At 44.3% G+C, this 22051-nt stretch overlaps 2 protein-coding genes across 2 annotated transcripts in view; both read right to left on the bottom strand.

The window, feature by feature from the left end:
- Positions 1-7047, bottom strand: part of LOC131569154 (C-type lectin domain family 4 member G-like) — a 44146-nt gene extending 37099 nt beyond the window's left edge. Inside the window, exons 1-2 of the mRNA XM_058821378.1 lie at positions 6987-7047; positions 1642-1652 (exon numbers count right to left, since the gene is read on the bottom strand). Coding sequence (XP_058677361.1) covers positions 1642-1652; positions 6987-7047 — 72 coding nt within the window. The remainder of the gene's footprint in view (positions 1-1641; positions 1653-6986) is intronic.
- Positions 7048-18516: 11469 nt separating this feature from the next.
- The window catches only part of ILVBL (ilvB acetolactate synthase like), a 61594-nt gene continuing 58059 nt past the window's right edge, over positions 18517-22051 (bottom strand). Inside the window, exons 16-17 of the mRNA XM_058821442.1 lie at positions 19126-19176; positions 18517-18894 (exon numbers count right to left, since the gene is read on the bottom strand). Coding sequence (XP_058677425.1) covers positions 18767-18894; positions 19126-19176 — 179 coding nt within the window. The 3' untranslated portion in view covers positions 18517-18766. The remainder of the gene's footprint in view (positions 18895-19125; positions 19177-22051) is intronic.

The following is a 22051-nucleotide window of genomic DNA, read 5'->3' as shown; positions in this document are numbered from 1 at the left end:
GAAAAATGAGAATAAACCAGGGGAAAAATGGGGAAAAAATGAGAATAAAACAGGAGAAAAAACAGGGGGAAAAATGGGGAAAAATTAGAATAAAACAGAGGAAAAATGGGGAAAAATGGGGGAAAATTGGGGGAAAATGGGGAAAAATGAGAATAAAACAGGGGGAAAATGGGGAAAAATGGGGAAAAATGAGAATAAAACAGGGAAAAATTGGGGAAAAAATGAGAATAAAAGAGGGGGAAAATTGGGGAAAAATGAGAATCAACCAGGGAAAAATGGGGAAAAAATGAGAATGAAAAAGGGGAAAAAACGGGGAAAAAATGGGGAAAAATGAGATTAAAACAGGGAAAAAATGGGAAAGATGGGAATAAATCAGGGGGAAAATGGGGAAAAAATGAGAATAAAACAGGAGAAAAAACAGGGAAAAATGAGGAAAAATGAGAATAAAACAGGGAAAAAATTGGGGAAAAAATGGGGAAAAATGAGAATTAACCAGGAAAAAATGAGAATGAAACAGGGAAAAAATGGGGAAAAAATGGGGAAAAATGAGAATAAAACAGGGAAAAAAATTGGGGGAAAATGAGAATAAAACAGAGGAAAAATGGGGAAAAATGAGAATAAAACAGGGGAAAAATGGGGAAAAATGAGAATAAATCAGGGGAAAAATGAGAATAAAACGGGGGAAAATGGGGAAAATTGGGAAAATCGAAATAATCCAAAATGAAAATAGCACAGGAAAATAAAATGGGGTTTTAAGGGAAAAAAAATTGATTTTTTAGGGGATTTGGAGGGGAAAAATTTGATTTTTGGGGATTCTAAGGGAAAAAAAATTGATTTTATTTTTTTAATGTTAAAGGAAAAGCCAATTTGATTTTGGGGGGATTTTAAGGGGAAAAAATCGATTTTTGGGGAAATTTTCAAGGAAAAATTCGATTTTTTGGGGGAATTTTAAGGGATTTTTTTAAATTTTAAAAGGAAAAAAAATTTATTTTTAAGGGGAAAAAAATTTCAATTTTTGGGGGATTTGAAGGGAAAATTTTGATTTTTTTGGGGGATTTTTAGGGAACAAAATTTGATTTTTTTTAAGGGAAAAAAAATCAATTATTTGGGGATTCGAGGGGAAAAAATTTTTGCCTTTTTGGGGGATTTTGATGGAAAAAAATTGATTTTATTTTTTAATGTTAAAGGAAAAGCCAATTTGATTTTGGGGGGATTTTAAGGGGAAAAATTCGATTTTTTGGGGATTTTGGGGGGATTTTAAAGGAAAAATTCGATTTTTTGGGGGAATTTTAAGGGATTTTTTTTAATTTTGAAAGGAAAAAAAATGTTTATTTTTAAGGGGAAAAAAAATTCAATTTTTGGGGGATTTGAAGGGAAAAATTTTGATTTTTAGGGAACAAAATTTGATTTTTTTAAGGGAAAAAAAATCAATTATTTGCGGATTCGAAGGGAAAAAATTTTGATTTTTTTTTTAATTTCAGGAGCAAAAAAAATTCGATTTTTTGGGGATTTTCCAGCCAAATTTGGAGCAGAAAAGTGGAAGAAAAAGGGAAAATCTTGGAAAAAAAGGTGGAAAATTGGGGGAAAAAAAGAGAATTTACCTGGTCTGAAGTCACCCAATGGGGGCATCGTCCGGGGCACCGAGTAAATTCCTGCAAAATGGGAAAATTGGGAAAAAATTGGGAAAAAATTGGGAAGAATTTGGGAAAAAATTGGGAAAAAATTGGGAAAAATTGGGGGAAAAATTGGGGGAAAAATTGGGAAAAATTGGGAAAAAAATTTGGGAAAAATTTGGGAAAAATTGGGAAAAAATTGGGGAAAATTGGGGAAAAATTGGGAAAAATTGGGGGAAAAATTGGGAAAAATTGGGGGAAAAATTGGGGAAAATTGGGAAAAAATTGGGGAAAAATTGGGAAAAAATTGGGAAAATTGGGAAAAAATTGGGGAAAAATTGGGAAAAATTGGGGGAAAAATTGGGAAAAATTGGGGAAAAATTGGGAAAAATTGGGGAAAAATTGGGAAAAATTGGGAAAAAATTGGGGAAAATTGGGAAAAAATTGGGGAAAAATTGGGAAAAATTGGGGAAAAATTGGGAAAAATTGGGGAAAAATTGGGAAAAAATTGGGGAAAAATTGGGAAAAATTGGGGGAAAAATTGGGAAAAATTGGGGAAAAATTTGGGAAAAATTTGGGAAAAATTGGGAAAAAATTGGGGAAAATCGGGAAAAAATTGGGGAAAAATTGGGAAAAATTGGGGGAAAAATTGGGAAAAATTGGGGGAAAATTTGGGAAAAATTGGGGGAAAAATTGGGAAAAATTGGGGAAAAATTGGGAAAAATTGGGGGAAAAATTGGGGGAAAAATTGGGAAAAATTTGGGAAAAATTGGGAAAAAATTGGGGAAAATTGGGAAAAAATTGGGGAAAAATTGGGAAAAATTGGGGGAAAAATTGGGAAAAATTGGGGAAAAATTGGGGAAAATTGGGAAAAAATTGGGGAAAATTGGGAAAAAATTGGGAAAAAATTGGGGAAAATTGGGAAAAAATTGGGGAAAATTGGGAAAAAATTGGGGAAAAATTGGGAAAAATTGGGAAAAATTGGGGAAAATTGGGAAAAAATTGGGGAAAAATTGGGAAAAATTGGGGGAAAAATTGGGAAAAATTTGGGAAAAATTGGGAAAAAATTGGGGAAAATTGGGAAAAAATTGGGGAAAAATTGGGAAAAATTGGGGGAAAAATTGGGGAAAAATTGGGAAAAATTGGGGAAAAATTTGGGAAAATTTTGGGAAAAATTGGGAAAAAATTGGGGAAAATTGGGAAAAAATTGGGGAAAAATTGGGAAAAATTGGGGGAAAAATTCGGAAAAATTGGGGGAAAAATTGGGAAAAATTGGGGAAAAATTGGGAAAAATTGGGGGAAAAATTGGGAAAAATTTGGGAAAAATTGGGAAAAAATTGGGGAAAATTGGGAAAAAATTGGGGAAAAATTGGGAAAAATTGGGGGAAAAATTGGGAAAAATTGGGGAAAAATTGGGAAAAATTGGGGAAAAATTTGGGAAAAATTTGGGAAAAATTGGGAAAAAATTGGGGAAAATTGGGAAAAAATTGGGGAAAAATTGGGAAAAATTGGGGGAAAAATTGGGAAAAATTGGGGGAAAAATTGGGAAAAATTGGGGAAAAATTGGGAAAAATTGGGGGAAAAATTGGGAAAAATTTGGGAAAAATTGGGAAAAAATTGGGGAAAATTGGGAAAAAATTGGGGAAAAATTGGGAAAAATTGGGGGAAAAATTGGGAAAAATTGGGGAAAAATTGGGAAAAATTGGGGAAAAATTTGGGAAAAATTTGGGAAAAATTGGGAAAAAATTGGGGAAAAATTGGGAAAAATTGGGGGAAAAATTGGGAAAAATTGGGGAAAAAATTGGGAAAATAATGGGGGGAAATGGGCAAAAAGGGGGAGAAAAAAGAGGGGGGAAAATGGAAAAAATGGGGAATAAATGGGAATTAAATGGGAATAAAATGGGAATAAAATGGGAATAAAGTGGGAATAAAGTGGGAATAAAATGGGAATAAAAGGGGAATAAAGTGAGAATAAATTGGGAATAAAATGGGAATAAAATGGGAATAAAAGGGGAATAAAATGGAAATAAAATGGGAATAAAAGGGGAATAAATTGGGAATAAAATGGGAATAAAAGTGGAATAAAGTGAGAATAAAATGGGAATAAAATGGGAATAAAAATAGGAATAAAATGGGAATAAAATGAGAATAAAAGGAGAATAAAATGGGAATAAAAGGGGAATAAAATGGGAATAAAATGGGAATAAAAGGGGAATAAAATGGGAATAAAATGGGAATAAAAGGGGAATAAAATGGGAATAAAAGGGGAATAAATTGGGAATAAAAGGGGAATAAAATGGGAATAAAATGGGAATAAAAACAGGAATGAAATGGGAATAAAGTGGGAATAAAATGGGAATTAAATTGGAATAAAATGGGAATAAAGTGAGAATAAATTGGGAATAAAATGGGAATAAAAATGAGAATAAAATGGGAATAAAATGGGAATAAAATGGGAATAAAAGGGGAATTAAATGGGAATAAAAGGGGAATTAAATGGGAATAAAGTGGGAATAAAATGGGAATAAAATGGGAATAAAATGGGAATAAATTGGGAATAAAATGGGAATAAAATGGGAATAAAATGGGAATAAAAGGGGTATAAAATGGGAATAAAATGGGAATAAAATGGGAATAAAATGGAAATAAAATGGGAATAAAAGGGGAATAAATTGGGAATAAAATGGGAATAAAAGTGGAATAAAGTGAGAATAAAATGGGAATAAAATGGGAATAAAAATAGGAATAAAATGGGAATAAAATGAGAATAAAAGGGGAATAAAATGGGAATAAAAGGGGAATAAAATGGGAATAAAATGGGAAAAATGGGAAAAATGGGAGTAAAATGGGAATAAAATGGGAAAAAAATGGGAATAAAGTGGGAATAAAATGGGAATAAAAGGGGAATAAAGTGAGAATAAATTGGGAATAAAATGAGAATAAAATGGGAACAAAAGGGGAATAAAATGGGAATAAAATGGGAATAAAATGGGAATAAAATGGGAATAAAGAGGGAATAAAATGGGGTTTGGGATTTTGGGGTTTTTGGGATTTTGGAGTTTTTGGGATTTTTGGGATTTTGGGGTTTTGGGGTTTTGGGGCTTTTGGGGTTTTGGGGATTTTTGGGGTTTTGGATTTTGGGCTTTTTGGGCTTTTTGGGCTTTTTGGGCTTTTTCGGGTTTTGAGGTTTTGGGGCTTTTTGGGGTTTTTGGGTTGGGGCTTTTTGGTGTTTTGGGGTTTTTGGGGTTTGGGGTTTTTGGGCTTTTTGGGGTTTTTGGGGTTTGGGGGGTTTTGGGTTTTTGTGGGATTTTGGGGTTTTGGGGTTTTGGGGGGTTTTTGGGCTTTTTGGGGTTTTTGGGGTTTTGGGGCTTTTGGGCTTTTTGGGGTTTTTGGGGTTTTTGGGGTTTTGGGGTTTTTGGGGTTTTTGCGGTTTTGGGCTTTTGGGGTTTTTGGGCTTTTTGGGGTTTTGGGGTTTTTGGGCTTTTTGGGGTTTTTGGGGTTTGGGGTTTTTGGTGTTTTGGGGTTTTTGGGGTTTGGGGTTTTTGGGCTTTTGGGGGTTTTTGGGATTTTGGGGGTTTTTGGAGTTTTTGGGGGTTTTGGGCTTTTTGGGGTTTTTCGGGTTTTGGGGTTTTGGGGCTCTTTGGGGTTTTTGGGTTGGGGCTTTTTGGTGTTTTGGGGTTTTTGGGGTTTGGGGTTTTTGGGGTTTTGGGCTTTTTGGGATTTTGGGGGTTTTGGGTTTTTTGTGTGGTTTTGGGGTTTTGGGCTTTTTGGGCTTTTTCGGCTTTTTCGGGTTTTGAGGTTTTGGGGCTTTTTGGGGTTTTTGGGTTGGGGCTTTTTGGTGTTTTGGGGTTTTTGGGGTTTGGGGTTTTTGGGCTTTTTGGGGTTTTTGGGGTTTGGGGGGTTTTGGGTTTTTGTGGGATTTTGGGGTTTTGGGGTTTTGGGGTTTTGGGGGGTTTTTGGGCTTTTTGGGGTTTTTGGGGTTTTGGGGCTTTTGGGCTTTTTGGGGTTTTTGGGGTTTTTGGGTTTGGGGTTTTTGCGGTTTTGGGCTTTTGGGGTTTTTGGGCTTTTTGGGGTTTTGGGGTTTTTGGGCTTTTTGGGGTTTTTGGGGTTTGGGGTTTTTGGTGTTTTGGGGTTTTTGGGGTTTGGGGTTTTTGGGCTTTTGGGGGTTTTTGGGCTTTTGGGGGTTTTTGGGATTTTGGGGGTTTTTGGAGTTTTTGGGGGTTTTGGGCTTTTTGGGGTTTTTCGGGTTTTGGGGTTTTGGGGCTCTTTGGGGTTTTTGGGTTGGGGCTTTTTGGTGTTTTGGGGTTTTTGGGGTTTGGGGTTTTTGGGGTTTTGGGCTTTTTGGGATTTTGGGGGTTTTGGGTTTTTTGTGTGGTTTTGGGGTTTTGGGCTTTTTGGGCTTTTTCGGCTTTTTCGGGTTTTGAGGTTTTGGGGCTTTTTGGGGTTTTTGGGTTGGGGCTTTTTGGTGTTTTGGGGTTTTTCGGGTTTGGGGTTTTTGGGCTTTTTGGGGTTTTTGGGCTTTTTGGGGTTTTGGGATTTTGGGGTTTGGAGGTTTTTTGGGGTTTTGGGGGTCTTTTGGGGTTTTTGGGCTTTTTGGGGTTTGGGGCTTTTTGGGGGTTTGGGGTTTTCTGGGGCTTTGGGCTTTTTGAGGTTTGGGGCTTTTTGGGGTTTTTGGGGTTTTTGGGATTTTGAGGGTTTTGGGTTTTTTGGGGGGTTTTAGGGTTTTTGGGATTTTGGGGTTTTGGGGTTTTGTGGTTTTTGGGGTTTTGGGGTTTTGGGGTTTTTGGGGTTTGGGGTTTTTGCGGTTTTGGGCTTTTGGGGTTTTTGGGCTTTTTGGGGTTTTGGGGTTTTTGGGCTTTTTGGGGTTTTTGGGGCTTTGGGGTTTTGGGGTTTTTGGGCTTTTTGGGGTTTGGGGCTTTTTGGGGTTTTTGGGCTTTTTGGGGTTTTTGGGATTTTGGGGGTTTTGGGTTTTTTGGGGGGTTTTGGGGTTTTTGGGGTTTTGGGGGTTTGGGGTTTTTGCGGTTTTGTGCTTTTGGTGTTTTTGGGCTTTTTGGGGTTTTGGGATTTTGGGGTCTGGAGTTTTTTTGGGGTTTTGGGGTTTTTTTTGGGGTTTTGGGCTTTTTGGGGTTTTTGGGCTTTTTGGGGGTTTGGGGTTTTTGGGCTTTTTGGGGTTTTTGGGCTTTTTGGGGTTTTGGGATTTTGGGGTTTTGGGGCTTTTTGGGGTTTCTGGGCTTTTTGGGGTTTTTGGGGGTTTTTTTGGGCTTTTTGGAGTTTGGGGTTTGGGGTTTTTTTTGGGGGTTTGGGGTTTTTGGGTTTTTTTGGGGGGTTTTTGGGGTTTTTTTGGGGTTTTTGGGGTTCTTTGGGCTCCGTTACCCGGCGGGCGCTGGGGGCTCCGCGGGCCCAGCCAGTTCCCGTAGGTTTCCTGCTGGGACATCGGGGACCTGCAAGGGACCCCAAAAACATCAACAGGGACCCCAAAACCCCCTCAGGGAGCCCAAAACCCCCTCAGGGAGCCCAAAATTCCCTCAGGGACCCTAAAATTCCTTTTTGTGACCCCAAAATCCCCTCAGGGACCCCAAAATCCCCTCAGGGAGCCCAAAATCCCCTCAGGGACCCCAAAATTCCCTCAGGGACCCCAAAACCCCAACAGGAACCCCCAAAACCCCCTCAGGGACCCCAAAATTCCTTTTTGTGACCCCAAAATCCCCTCAGGGACCCCAAAACCCCCTCAGGGAGCCCAAATTTCCCTCAGGGACCCCAAAAACATCAACAGGGACCCCAAAACCCCCTCAGGGACCCCAAAATCCCCTCAGGGAGCCCAAAATTCCCTCAGGGACCCCAAAAACATCAACAGGGACCCCAAAATTCCTTTTTGTGACCCCAAAATCCCCTCAGGGACCCCAAAATTCCCTTTTGTGACTCCAAAATTCCCTTTTGTGACCCCAAAACCCCCTCAGGGACCCCAAAACCCCCTCCGGGACCCCAAAATTCCCTTTTGGGACCCCAAATTTCCTCACCTGGACCCCAAAATTCCCTTTTGGGACCCCAAAATTCCCTTTTGTGACCCCAAAATCCCCTTAGAGACCCCAAAATTCCTTTTTGTGACCCCAAAATTCCCTCAGGGACCCCAAAACCCCCTCAGGGACCCCAAAATTCCCTTTTGTGACCCCAAAATCCCCTCAGGGACCTCAAAATCTCAACAGGAACCCCCCCAAAATCTCCTGTTGTTACCCCAAAAGCCCTCAGGGACCCCAAAACATTTTCAGGGAGCCCAAAAACATCAACAGGGACCCCAAAACCCCCTCAGGGACCCCAAAATTCCCTCAGGGACCCCAAAACCCCCTCAGGGACCCCAAAAACCTCCCCAGAAACCCCAAAATTCCCTTTTGTGACCCCAAAATCCCACTCGGAACCCCAAATTTCTCCTTCTGTGACCCCAAAACCTCCCCAGAAACCCCAAAATTCCCTTTTGTGACCCCAAAACCTCTCCAGGAACCCCAAATTTCTCCTCCCAGACCCCAAATTTCCTTTTGTGACCCCAAAAATCTCACCCGGAACCCCAAATTTCTCCTTCTGTGACCCCAAAACCTCCCCAGAAACCCCAAAATTCCCTTCTGGGACCCCAAAATCCCACCCAGAACCCCAAATTCTCCTTTTGTGACCCCAAAATTCCCTTTTGTGACCCCAAAATCTCACCCGGAACCCCAAATTTCTCCTTTTGTGACCCCAAATTTCCTCACCTGGACCCCAAATCCTGCGCGGGAACCCCAAATTCTCCTTTTGTGACCCCAAAACCTCCCCAGGAACCCCAAAATTCCCTTTTGTGACCCCAAAATCTCACCCAGAACCCCAAATTCTCCTTTTGTGACCCCAAAATTCCCTTTTGGGACCCCAAAATCTCACCCGGAACCCCAAAATCTCCTTTGGGGACCCCAAATTTCCTCACCTGGACCCCAAATCCTGCCCAGGAACCCCAAAATTCCCTTTTGTGACCCCAAAAATCTCACCCGGAACCCCAAATTTCTCCTTCTGTGACCCCAAAACCTCCCCAGGAACCCCAAAATTCCCTTTTGTGACCCCAAAATCTCACCCAGAACCCCAAATTCTCCTTTTGTGACCCCAAAATTCCCTTTTGGGACCCCAAAATCTCACCCGGAACCCCAAAATCTCCTTTGGGGACCCCAAATTTCCTCACCTGGACCCCAAATCCTGCCCAGGAACCCCAAAATTCCCTTTTGTGACCCCAAAAATCTCACCCGGAACCCCAAATTTCTCCTTCTGTGACCCCAAATTTCTCCTCCCAGACCCCAAATCCTCCCCAGGAACCCCAAATTTCCTTTTGTGACCCCAAAATCTCCTTTTGTGACCCCAAATTTCCTCACCTGGACCCCAAATCCTGCCCGGGAACCCCAAAATTTCCTTTTGTGACCCCAAAAATCTCACCCGGAACCCCAAATTTCTCCTTCTGTGACCCCAAAACCTCCCCAGGAACCCCAAAATTCCCTTTTGTGACCCCAAAATCTCACCCAGAACCCCAAATTCTCCTTTTGTGACCCCAAAATTCCCTTTTGTGACCCCAAAATCCCACCCGGAACCCCAAATTTCTCCTTTTGTGACCCCAAATTTCCTCACCTGGACCCCAAATCCTGCGCGGGAACCCCAAATTCTCCTTCTGTGACCCCAAAACCTCCCCAGGAACCCCAAATTTCTCCTTCTGTGACCCCAAATTTCTCCTCCCAGACCCCAAATCCTCCCCAGAAACCCCAAAATTCCCTTTTGTGACCCCAAAATCTCACCCGGAACCCCAAATTTCTCCTTCTGTGCCCCCAAATCTCCGCACGAGCCCCGAATTCTCCTCCCGCCCCCCCCCGGCCCCGCCCCGGATCCGGCGCCGCTTTCGGTTCCTGCTCGGCCCAAAATGAACCAAAAACCCCAAAAATCAACAACAAAAAACCCAAAAAACACAAAAAAAAAAAAAAAAAACCAAAAAAGCAGCAAAAGCCTCAAATTCCCACGGGTGAGGAAAAAAAAAAAAAAAAAATCTGAAATTTTGAGGGTGAAAATCTCAAATTTCGGGGTGAAAACATCTCAATTTTTGAGGTGAAAAAATCTCAATTTTTGTGGTGAAAAAAATCTCAATTTTTGGGGTGAAAAAATCTCAATTTTTGGGGTGAAAAAAATCTCAATTTTTGGGGTGAAAATCTCAATTTTGGGGTGAAAAAAATCTCAATTTTTGGGGTGAAAATCTCAATTTTGGGGTGAAAATCTCAAATTTTGGGGTGAAAATATCAAATTTTGGGGTGAAAATCTCAATTTTTGGGGGAAAATAAATTTCGGGGTGAAAATATCAAATTTTGGGGTGAAAATCTCAATTTTTGGGGTGAAAAAATCTCAATTTTTGGGGTGAAAATCTCAATTTTTGGAGCAAAAATCTCAAATTTTGGGGGTGAAAATCTCAAATTTCGGGGTGAAAATCTCAATTTTTGTGGTGAAAATCTCAATTTTTGGGGTGAAAATCTCAATTTTTGGGGTGAAAATCTCAATTTTTGGAGCGAAAATCTCAAATTTTGGGGGTGAAAATCTCAAATTTCGGGGTGAAAAAATCTCAATTTTTGAGGTGAAAAAATCTCAATTTTTGGGGTGAAAATCTCAAATTTTGGGGGTGAAAATCTCAATTTTTGGGGTGAAAATCTCAATTTTTGGGGTGAAAATCTCAATTTTGGGGTGAAAATCTCAAATTTCGGGGTGAAAATATCAAATTTTGGGGTGAAAATCTCAATTTTTGGGGGAAAATAAATTTTGGGGTGAAAATCTCAAATTTTGGGGTGAAAATCTCAATTTTTGAGGTGAAAATCTCAAATTTCGGGGTGAAAATATCAAATTTTGGGGTGAAAATCTCAATTTTTGGGGTGAAAAAATCTCAATTTTTGGGGTGAAAATCTCAATTTTTGGAGCAAAAATCTCAAATTTTGGGGGTGAAAATCTCAAATTTCGGGGTGAAAATCTCAATTTTTGTGGTGAAAATCTCAATTTTTGGGGTGAAAATCTCAATTTTTGGAGCGAAAATCTCAAATTTTGGGGGTGAAAATCTCAAATTTCGGGGTGAAAAAATCTCAATTTTTGAGGTGAAAAAATCTCAATTTTTGGGGTGAAAATCTCAATTTTTGGGGTGAAAATCTCAATTTTTGGGGTGAAAATCTCAATTTTGGGGTGAAAATCTCAAATTTCGGGGTGAAAATATCAAATTTTGGGGTGAAAATCTCAAATTTTGGGGTGAAAAAATCTCAATTTTTGAGGTGAAAAAATCTCAATTTTTGTGGTGAAAAATCTCAATTTTTGAGGTGAAAAAATCTCAGTTTTTGAGGTGAGAAAATGAATTTTGCAGGTTTAAAATTGCGGATTTTTGAGGTGAGAAAATGAATTTTGAAGGTTTAAAATTCCGGATTGTTGAGGTCAAAATCCGAATTTTTTTTTTTTTTTTTTTTTTAGGTAATATCTCGAATTTTGGGAGAAAAAAAAAAAATAAAAAAATCCCGATTTTGGGGTGAAACGTGCTGAATTGTTGGGGTCAAGGAATGAAGTTTTGGGTTAAAATCTCAATTTTTTTAGGTCAAATCCCGAAGTTTTAGAGGAAAATTTCAGATTTTTGGGATAAAAATCGCCAATTTTGGGGGGTAAAATAATATAATGAATTTTGGAGGTGAAATCCCAATTTTTTGGGGGTAAAATCCCAATTTTTTGGGGTAAAAATCCCGAATTTTGGGTAAAAATCCCGAATTTTGGGGGTAAAAATCCTGAATTTGGGGTAAAAATCCCAAATTTTTTTGAGAAAGAATTCATTTTTGGGGTAATTTCCGGATTTTTTAGTAAAGAGCGAAATCCTAAATTTTGCATTGAAATCCTGAGGTTTTGGGGGATAAAAATCCCAAATTTTTGGGGTAAAAATCCCAAAATTTTGGGTAAAAATCCCCAATTTTTGGGGTAAAAATCCTGAATTTTGTGTAAAAATCCCAAATTTTTGGCATAAATTCCCAAATAAATCCCAAATTTTGGGTTAAAATTCCAAATTTTGATTCAAATCCCGATTGTTTTTAATAAAAATCCCAACTTGGGCAGTAAAAATCCCATTTTTTGGTAAAAATCCCCAAAATTTGGGGTATAAATCCCCAATTTTTGGCATAAATTCCCAAATAATTTTTAATAATTTTTAAAATAAATTTTTTAAATAAATTAATAAATTTTAAAAATAATTTTTAATAAATTTTTAACCCAATTTTGGGTAAACATCCCGAATTTTTGGCACAAACTTGGAAATAATTCCCAATTTTTGGGTTCCAATCCCGAATTTTTCATCAACTCCCAAATAATTCCCGATTTTGGGGGTAAAATCCCGAATTTTTTTGTAAAAAATCCCCAATTTTTGGCAGAAACTCCAAAGGAATTCCTCAATTTTGGGGTCAAATCCCGACTTTTTGTTGAAAGTTCCGATTTTTTCCATAAAAATCCCAAATTTGGGGGTTAAAATTCCGAATTTTGTGCTAAAAATCCTGAATTTGGGGGAAAAATCTCGAATTTTTTGGGTAAAATCCTGAATTTTGGGTAAAAATCCCAAATTTTTGGGGTAAAATCCTGAATTTTGGGTAAAAATCCCCAATTTTGGGGGTAAAATCCTGAATTTTGGGTAAAAATCCCAAATTTTTGGGGTAAAATCCTGAATTTTGGGTAAAAATCCCAAATTTTTGGCAGAATTTCCCAAATAAATCCCCAATTTTGGGTGAAAATTCCAAATTTTGATTCAAATCCCGATTGTTTTTTATAAAAATCCCAATTGGGGAGTAAAACTCCCATTTTTTGGTAAAAATCCCCAAATTTTTGGGGTAGTAATCCCAAAGTTTTGGCCTAAGTTCCCAAATAACTTTTAATGAATTTTAAATTTTTTTTTAATAAATTAATAAAATTTTAAATAATTTGTAATAAATTTTTAACCCAATTTTGGGTTAAAATCCCGAATTTTTGGCCCCAACTTGGAAATAATTCCCAATTTTTGTGTTCCAATCCCGAATTTTGGGGTCAAATCCCGATTTTTTGACCGGAAGTTCCGATTTTTTCCATAAAAATCCCAAATTTTGGGGTTAAAATTCCGAATTTTGGGCTAAAAATCCTGAATTTGGGGGGAAAAATCTCGAATTTTATGGGGTAAAAATCCCAAATTTTTGGGGTAAGATCCTGAATTTTGGGTAAAAATCCCAAATTTTTGGCAGTAGTTCCCAAATAAATCCCCAATTTTGGGTAAAATCCCGAATTTTTTTGTGAAAATTCCCCAATTTTTGGCAGAAACTCCAAAGGAATTCCTCAATTTTGGGGTCAAATCCCGATTTTTTGTTGAAAGTTCCGATTTTTTCCATAAAAATCCCAAATTTGGGGGTTAAAATTCCGAATTTTGTGCTAAAAATCCTGAATTTGGGGGAAAAATCTCGAATTTTTGGGCACAAACTCCCAAATAAATCCCAAATTTTGGGTTAAAATCCCGAAGTTTTTTGTGTACTCCCAAATAATTCCCAATTTTGGGCGAAAATCTCGGATTTTTGGGGTAAAATCCCAAATTTTAGTTAAAATCCCATTTTTTTTAAATAAAAATCCAAATTTTTTTAAAAAAAATCCCAAATTTTGGGGAATAAATCCCAAATTTTGGACATAAATTCCCAAATAAATCCGGAATTTTGGGCGAAAATCCCAAATTTTTTTCTTATATCCCGAATTTTGCTGTGAAATTCCGAGGTTTTGGGTTAAAAAAAAATCCCAATCTTTTAAAAAAAATCGAATTTTTTTAATAAAAATCCCAATTTGGGGGTAAAAAATCCCAAGTTTTTGCCATTAACTAAAAAATAATTCCCAATTTTTGGGTTAAAATTCCAAATTTTGTGATAAAAATCCTGAATTTGGGGGTAAAAATCCCGAATTTTGGGCACAAACTCCCAAATAAATCCCAATTTATGGGGTAAAATCCCATTTTTTTTGTAAAAATCTCAAATTTGGGGATAAAATCCCAATTTTTTTAAGAAATCCCAAACTTTGGATTAAAATCTCGAATTTTTTGGCACAAACTCCAAAATCAATCCCAATTTTTGGGTTAAAATTCCGAATTTTGTGATAAAAATCCTGAATTTTGGGGTTAAAATCCCGAATTTTTGGGCATAAACTCCCAAATAATTCTCATTTTTTGGGTTAAAAGCTCGGATTTTTGGGGTCAAATCCCAATTTTTGGTAAAATTCCCAAAATTTTGGTATAAACTCACAAAAATAATTTCCAAAATCCCATTTTTTTTTTTGGTAAAATTTTACTGTAAAATTCCGAGGGTTTGGGTAAAAAAATCCCCTTTTTTTTTAATCGAATTTTTTTTTAAAAAAATCTCAAATTTGGGGGTAAAAAATCCTGAATTTTGGGCAAAAACTCCAAAATAAATTCCAATTTTGGGGTTAAAATTCCGAATTTTGTGATAAAATCCTGAATTTTGGGGTTAAAATCCCCAATTTTGTGATAAAAATCCTGAATTTGGGGGTAAAAATCTCCAATTTTGGGCAAAAACTCCAAAATCAATCCCAGTTTTTGGGTTAAAATTCCGAATTTTGTGATAAAAATCCTGAATTTGGGGGTAAAAATCTCCAATTTTGGGCACAAACTCCCAAATAATTCTCTTTTTTTTTGGGTTAAACTCTCGGATTTTTGGGGTTAAATGCAGAATTTTGGGGTTAAATTCAGAAGTTTTGGGTTTAAATTCAGAAGTTTTGGGTTGAATTCAGAATTTTTGGGTTTAAATTCAGAATTTTTGGGTTAAATTCAGAATTTTTGAGGTTAAATTCAGAAGTTTTGGGTTGAATTCAGAATTTTTGGGTTTAAATTCAGAATTTTTGGGTTAAATTCAGAATTTTTGGGGTTAAATTCAGAATTTTGGGGTTAAATTCAGAAGTTTTGGGTTTAAATTCAGAATTTTGGGGTTAAATTCAGAATTTTTGAGGTTAAATTCAGAAGTTTTGGGTTGAATTCAGAATTTTTGGGTTTAAAATCAGAATTTTTGGGTTAAATTCAGAATTTTTGGGGTTAAATTCAGAATTTTTGGGTTAAAAATTCAGAATTTTGGGGTTAAATTCAGAATTTTGGGGTTAAATTCAGAATTTTTGGGTTAAAAATTCAGAATTTTGGGGTTAAATTCAGAATTTTTGGGGTTAAATTCAGAATTTTGGGGTTAAATTCAGAATTTTTGGGGTTAAATTCAGAATTTTGGGGTTAAATTCAGAATTTTTGGGGTTAAATTCAGAAGTTTTGGGTAAAATTCAGAATTCGGGGCTGGGCCGGGGCCGCGCTCGAGCAGCTCCGGGTGAAAATTTGAATTTTCGGCCCCGGGTTTGGTTTTTTTTTGCCGTTTTCGGTTCCTTTTTTTGGTTTTTTTTGGGTTTTTTTGGGCCAAAAGCCGCGAGGAGGCGGCGCCGCCGCAGAGCCGGCGATTTCCGGGGGGGTGGGGGGAAAAAAGCGAAAAAAAATGGGAAAAAATGCGAAAAAAATGGGAAAAATGCGAAAAAAAAAGGGAAAAAATGCGAAAAAAAAGGGAAAAATAATGGGGGGAAAATGGGAAAAATAATGGGGGAAAAATGGGAAAAAATGAGAATAAAGGGGGAAAATAAATGGGAATAAAAGGGAAAAATAAGTGGGAAAGATAAATGGGAAAAAAGCAAAAAAAAATTGGAATAAAGGGAAAAAAAATGGGAAAAATTAGGGGAAAAAAACACTAAAAATGGGAAAAAAGGGAAATAAAGGGAAAAAAATAAATGGGAATGAAGGGAAAAATAAACTGGAAAAAGGGAAAAATAAATGGGAATAAAAGAAAAATAAAGGGGAAAATAAATGGGGAAATTTGAGAAAATAAATGGGAATAAAAGAAAAATAAAGGGGAAAATAAATGGGGAAATTTTAGAAAATAAATGGGAATAAAAGGGAAAATAAAGGGGAAAATAAATGTGAAAAATTGATAAAATAAATCGGAATAGAGGGGAAAATAAATGGGGAAAAAAACACCCAAAAATGGGAATAAAGAGGAAAAATAAATGGGAATAAAGGGGAAAATAAGTGGGGAAAAAAATGCAAAAAAAAAAAGGAAAATAAAGGGAAAAATCAATGGGAAAAATCAATGGGAAAGATCAATGGGAATAAAGCAAAAAAAAAATTGAATGAAGCGAAAAAATCAATGGGAAAAAAAGGGAAATAAAGGGGAAAATAAAGGGAAAAATCAATGGGAATTCAGGATTCAATCCCCGCAATCCAGATGTTCCCCCCCTCCCCCCATTCCAGCTGTTCTCCCCCAATTCAGGGTTCGATCCCCGCAATCCAGATGTTCCCCCCCTCCCCCCATTCCAGCTGTTCTCCCCCAATTCAGGGTTCGATCCCCGCAATCCAGATGTTTCCCCCCTCCCCCATTCCAGCTCTTCCCCGTTCCCGACTCCACCCGGAGCCGTTCCAGATGTGCCCGTGGCCATTCCAGCTGTTCCTACCCCCCCCAATCCAGATGTGGAACCTCCCCAGTTCCAGCTGTTGGTCCCGTCCCCCCCCCCCCCCGTTCCAGCTGTTCCAGCCTCCACCTGGACCCATTCCAGATGTTCCCCTCCCATTCCAGCTGTGAACCCCTCCCCCCCCCCCCCCCCCGGGGCTCAAAACCCCCAATCCAGATGTGGAAAACACCCCCCCCCCCCCCCATTCCAGCTGTTCTGCCCATTCCAGACTCCGCCTGAACCCGTTCCAGATGTTCCCCCCCATTCCAGCTGTTCCTACCCCCAATCCAGATGTGAACCCCTCATTCCAGGGCTCGAGACCATCATTCCAGATGTGGGACCCCGCCCCCCCCGTTCCAGCTGTTCCTCCCATTCCCGGCTCCGCCTGGACCCGTCCCAGATGTTCCCCCCCATTCCAGAGGTTCCTACATCCCAATCCAGATGTGAACACACATCCCCCCCCCCCCATTCCGGAGCCCAAGAGCCCCAAATCCAGATGTGAAATCCCAATTCCAGATGTTCCGGACTCCTCCTGGACCAATGCCGGGCCTCGAGACCCCCAATCCAGATGTTTTCTCCTCCCTCCCCCCCCGGTTCCAGCTGTTCCTCCCATTCCCGACTCCGCCTGGACCCGTTCCAGATGTTTCCCCCCATTCCGGCGGTTCCCACACCCCAATCCAGATGTGAGCCCCCCCCCCCCCCCAATTCCGGGACTCGAGACCCCCAATCCAGATGTGGAACCCCGCCCCCCCCCCCCCCGTCCCAGATGTTCCCCCCCCCATTCCGGCGGTTCCTAACCCCAATCCAGATGTGAGCCCCCCCAAATCCAGATGTGGACACCCCCCCCCCCCCCCCCGTTCCAGCTGTTTCCCCCATTCCGGGGGTTCCCCACCCCAATCCAGCTGTGAGCCCCCCCCATTTCCGAGGGCTGACCCCCCCCCAATCCAGATGTTGCTGCCCCCGTTCCAGCTGCTGCCCCCACCCGGTGACACTGGAAGGGATTTGGGGACACCCTGGGGACACCCGGGGACACCTGGGGAGCCTCGGGGACCCTTGGGGACACTCGGGAACATTTGGTGACACCTGGGGACACTCAGTGACCCCTCAGCACCCTTGGGGACACTTGGGGACACTCCGTGACCCTTGGGGACCCTTGGGGACACTTGGGGACATTTGGTGACACCTGGGGACACTCAGTGACCCCTCAGCACCCTTGGGGACACTTGGGGACACTCTGTGACACTCAGGGACCCTTGGGGACACTTGGGGACATTTGGGGACACTTGGGGACACTCTGTGACCCCTCAGCACCCTTGGGGACCCTTGGGGACACTCTGTGACACTCAGGGACCCTTGGGGACATTTGGTGACACTCAGTGACCCTTGGGGACACTCTGTGACCCCTCAGCACCCTTGGGGACACTTGGGGACACTCTGTGACACTCAGGGACCCTTGGGGACATTTGGGGACACTTGGGGACACTCTGTGACACTCTGTGACACTCGGGGACCCTTGGGGACACTCAGGGACTCTCCGTGACCCTTGGGGACCCTTGGTGACACTCCGTGACCCTTGGGGACACTTGGGGACATTTGGTGACACCTGGGGACACTCAGTGACCCCTCAGCACCCTTGGGGACCCTTGGGGACATTTGGTGACACTCAGTGACCCTTGGGGACACTCTGTGACCCCTCAGCACCCTTGGGGACCCTTGGGGACACTTGGGGACACTTGGGGACACTCAGTGACCCCTCAGCACCCTTGGGGACACTTGGGGACACTCTGTGACCCTTGGGGACCCTTGGGGACACTTGGTGACACTCAGTGACCCTTGGGGACCCTTGGGGACACTTGGGGACATTTGGGGACACTTGGGGACACTCTGTGACCCCTCAGCACCCTTGGGGACCCTTGGGGACACTTGGGGACACTCTGTGACCCTTGGGGACACTCGGGAACATTTGGTGACACCTGGGGACACTCAGTGACCCCTCAGCACCCTTGGGGACACTTGGGGACACTCCGTGACCCTTGGGGACCCTTGGGGACACTTGGGGACATTTGGTGACACCTGGGGACACTCTGTGACCCCTCAGCACCCTTGGGGACCCTTGGGGACATTTGGTGACACTCAGTGACCCTTGGGGACACTCTGTGACCCCTCAGCACCCTTGGGGACCCTTGGGGACACTTGGGGACACTTGGGGACACTCAGTGACCCCTCAGGACCCTTGGGGACACTCGGTGACCCTTGGGGACACCTGGGGACGCTCAGTGACGCTCGGGGACCCTTGGGGACACTCGGTGACCCTCGGTGACACTCAGTGACGCACAACGACACTCAAAGAGATTTGGTGACATTTGGTGACCCTTGATGACCATTTGGTGACCCTTGGGGACATTTGGTGGCCCTGGGTGACACGGGTGACACTCCGGTGTCCCTCGGTGGCCCCGGGTGACACGGGTGACACTCCGGTGTCCCTCGGTGGCCCCGGGTGACACGGGTGACACTCCGGTGTCCCTCGGTGGCCCCGGGTGACACGGGTGACACTCCAGTGTCCCTCGGTGGCCCCGGGTGACACGGGTGACCCTCGGTGTCCCCGGTGTCCCTCAGACGGACACGGAGCCCTGCCGGAAGTCGCTGGGCCCCAGGAGGGCGTTGACGAGGACGGGGCGGCCGCGGTGGCACTCGGCCTGCGCCGCCCGCAGCACGGCCACCACCCGGCGCTCGCTGGCCCCAACGCCGTCCCCAACGCCGCTGTCCCCAACGCCGCTGTCCCCAGCGCTGTCCCCAACGCCGCTGTCCCCAACGCCGCTGTCCCCAACGCTGTCCCCAACGCCGTCCCCAACGCCGTCCCCAACGCCGCTGTCCCCAACGCCGCTGTCCCCAGCGCTGTCCCCAACGCTGTCCCCAACGCCGTCCCCAACGCCGCTGTCCCCTCCGTTGTCCCCTCCGCTGTCCCCAGCGCTGTCCAGGATGAAGCCGCGCCCGCCCAGAGCCGCTGCCACCGCGTGGTAATCTGGGGACACACGGGTGGCACTGTCACCTCCGTGGGGACGGCGCTGTCACCTCCATGGGGTGGCACTGTCACCATGGGGACACATGGGTAGCACTGTCACTGCTGAGGGTGGCACTGTCACCATAGGGATGGCACTGTCACCTCCATGGGGATGGCACTGTCAGCAGGAGATGGCACTGTCACCAGGGGGATGGCACTGTCACCTCCATGGGGACAGCACTGTCACCTCCATGGGAGTGGCACTGTCACCATGGGAGTGGCACTGTGACAATGGGAGTGGCACTGTCACCTCCATGGGAGTGGCACTGTCACCATGGGGGTGGCACTGTCACAATGGGAGTGGCGCTGTCACCATAGGGATGGCACTGTCACCTCCATGGGGATGGCACTGTCACCATGGGAGTGGCACTGTCACCATGGGGGTGGCACTGTCACCTCCATGGGGATGGCACTGTCACCATGGGAGTGGCACTGTCACCATGGGGATGGCACTGTCACCATGGGGGTGGCACTGTCACCATGGGAGTGGCACTGTCACCTCCATGGGGACGGCACTGTCAGCAGGAGGTGGCACTGTCACCATGGGGGTGGCACTGTCACCATGGGAGTGGCACTGTCACCATGGGGACACATGGGTGGCACTGTCACAATGGGAGTGGCGCTGTCACCATAGGGATGGCACTGTCACCTCCATGGGGATGGCACTGTCAGCAGGAGGTGGCACTGTCACCATGGGGGTGGCACTGTCACCTCCATGGGAGTGGCACTGTCACCATGGGGATGGCACTGTCACCATGGGGATGGCACTGTCACAATGGGAGTGGCACTGTCACCATGGGAGTGGCACTGTCACCTCCATGGGGACGGCACTGTCAGCAGGAGGTGGCACTGTCACCATGGGGGTGGCACTGTCACCATGGGAGTGGCACTGTCACCATGGGGACACATGGGTGGCACTGTCACCTCCATGGGGACGGCACTGTCACCAGGGGATGGCACTGTCACCTCCATGGGGGTGGCACTGTCACCATGGGGACACACGGGTGGCACTGTCACTGCTGGGGGTGGCACTGTCATCACAGGGAGTGGCACTGACACCATGGTGACACACGGGTGGCGCTGTCACCTCCATGGGGACGGCACTGTCACCATGGGAGTGGCACTGTCACCATGGGAGTGGCACTGTCACCAGGGGGGTGGCACTGTCACCAGGGGGGTGGCACTGTCACCATGGTGACACACGGGTGGCACTGTCACCGTGGGGATATGGAGGTGGCACTGTCACCATGGGGACAGTGAGGCAGCACTGTCACTGTCGGGGGTGGCATTGTCACCTCCATGGGTGTGGCATTGTCACCAGGGATAGCATGGCGACCTGGGTGGCACTGTCACCTCGGGGGGTGGCACTGTCACCAGGGATGGCATCGTCACTGCTAGAGGTGGCATTGTCACTTCCATGGGGATGGCACTGTCACCATGGGGACACGTGGGTGGCGCTGCCACCAGGGATGACACAGGGACAGGGAGGTGGCACTGTCACCGCAGGGGGTGGCACTGTCACTATGGGGACAGGGAGGTGGCATTGTCACCGCAGGGGGTGGCACTGTCACTATGGGGACAGGGAGGTGGCACTGTCACCGCAGGGGGTGGCACTGTCACTATGGGGACAGGGAGGTGGCATTGTCACCGGAGGGGGTGGCAGTGCCATCAGGGATGGCAGGGGGACAGGAGGTGGCACTGTCACCTCCATGGGGTGGCACTGTCACCAGGGGGACATGCGGGTGGCATTGTCACCGCAGGGAGTGGCACTGTCACCAGGGGCTGGCACTGTCACCAGAGGGGGTGGCACTGTCACCTCCAGGGGAGTGGCACTGCCACCAGGGATGACATGGGGACAGGGAGGTGGCACTGTCACTGTCGGTGGTGGCACTGTCGCTATGGGGACGGGGAGGTGGCACTGTCACCGCAGGGAGTGGCACTGTCACCATGGGGACACAGAGAGGTGGCATTGTCACCTCCCCAGGGTGGCAGTGTCACCAGAGGGGCACGGGGGTGGTCACTCAGCGGTCACTCAGTGGTCAGTGCTCAGTGGTCAGTTGGCCACGATGGGTCAGTCAAGGGTCAGCGGTCAGTTGGTCAGTGGTCACTCAGCGGTCACTATGGGTCAGTGGTCACTCCTGGTCACTCAGTGGTCACTCCTGGTCACTCAGTGGTCAGTGGTCACTCAGCGGTCACTCAGAGGTCACTCAGGGTCACTCAGTGGTCACTCAGGGTCACTCAGTGGTCAGTTGGTCACTCAGCGGTCACTCAGTGGTCACTCAGCGGTCAGTGGTCACTCAGCGGTCAGTGGTCACTCAGGGTCACTCAGGGTCACTCAGGGTCACTCAGTGGTCACTCAGTGGTCAGTTGGTCACTCAGTGGTCACTCAGTGGTCAGCGGTCACTCAGTGGTCAGTGGTCACTCAGTGGTCACTCAGCGGTCAGTGGTCACTCAGGGTCACTCAGCGGTCACTCAGTGGTCAGTGGTCACTCAGTGGTCACTCAGCGGTCAGTGGTCACTCAGGGTCACTCAGCGGTCACTCAGCGGTCACTAAGGGTCAGTGGTCACTCAGTGGTCACTCAGGGTCACTCAGCGGTCAGTGGTCACTCAGTGGTCACTCAGTGGTCACTCATTGGTCACTCAGTGGTCAGTGGTCACTCAGCGGTCACTATGGGTCAGTGGTCACTCAGCGGTCAGTGGTCACTCAGTGGTCAGTTGGTCACTCAGTGGTCAGTGGTCACTCAGGGTCACTCAGCGGTCAGTGGTCACTCAGGGTCACTCAGCGGTCACTATGGGTCAGTGGTCACTCAGCGGTCAGTGGTCACTCAGTGGTCAG

Source organism: Ammospiza caudacuta, chromosome 29 (assembly GCF_027887145.1).
Source record: "Ammospiza caudacuta isolate bAmmCau1 chromosome 29, bAmmCau1.pri, whole genome shotgun sequence".
In the NCBI taxonomy this organism is placed as follows: Eukaryota; Metazoa; Chordata; class Aves; order Passeriformes; family Passerellidae; genus Ammospiza; species Ammospiza caudacuta.
This window is presented reverse-complemented; position numbering and strand designations above follow the sequence as displayed.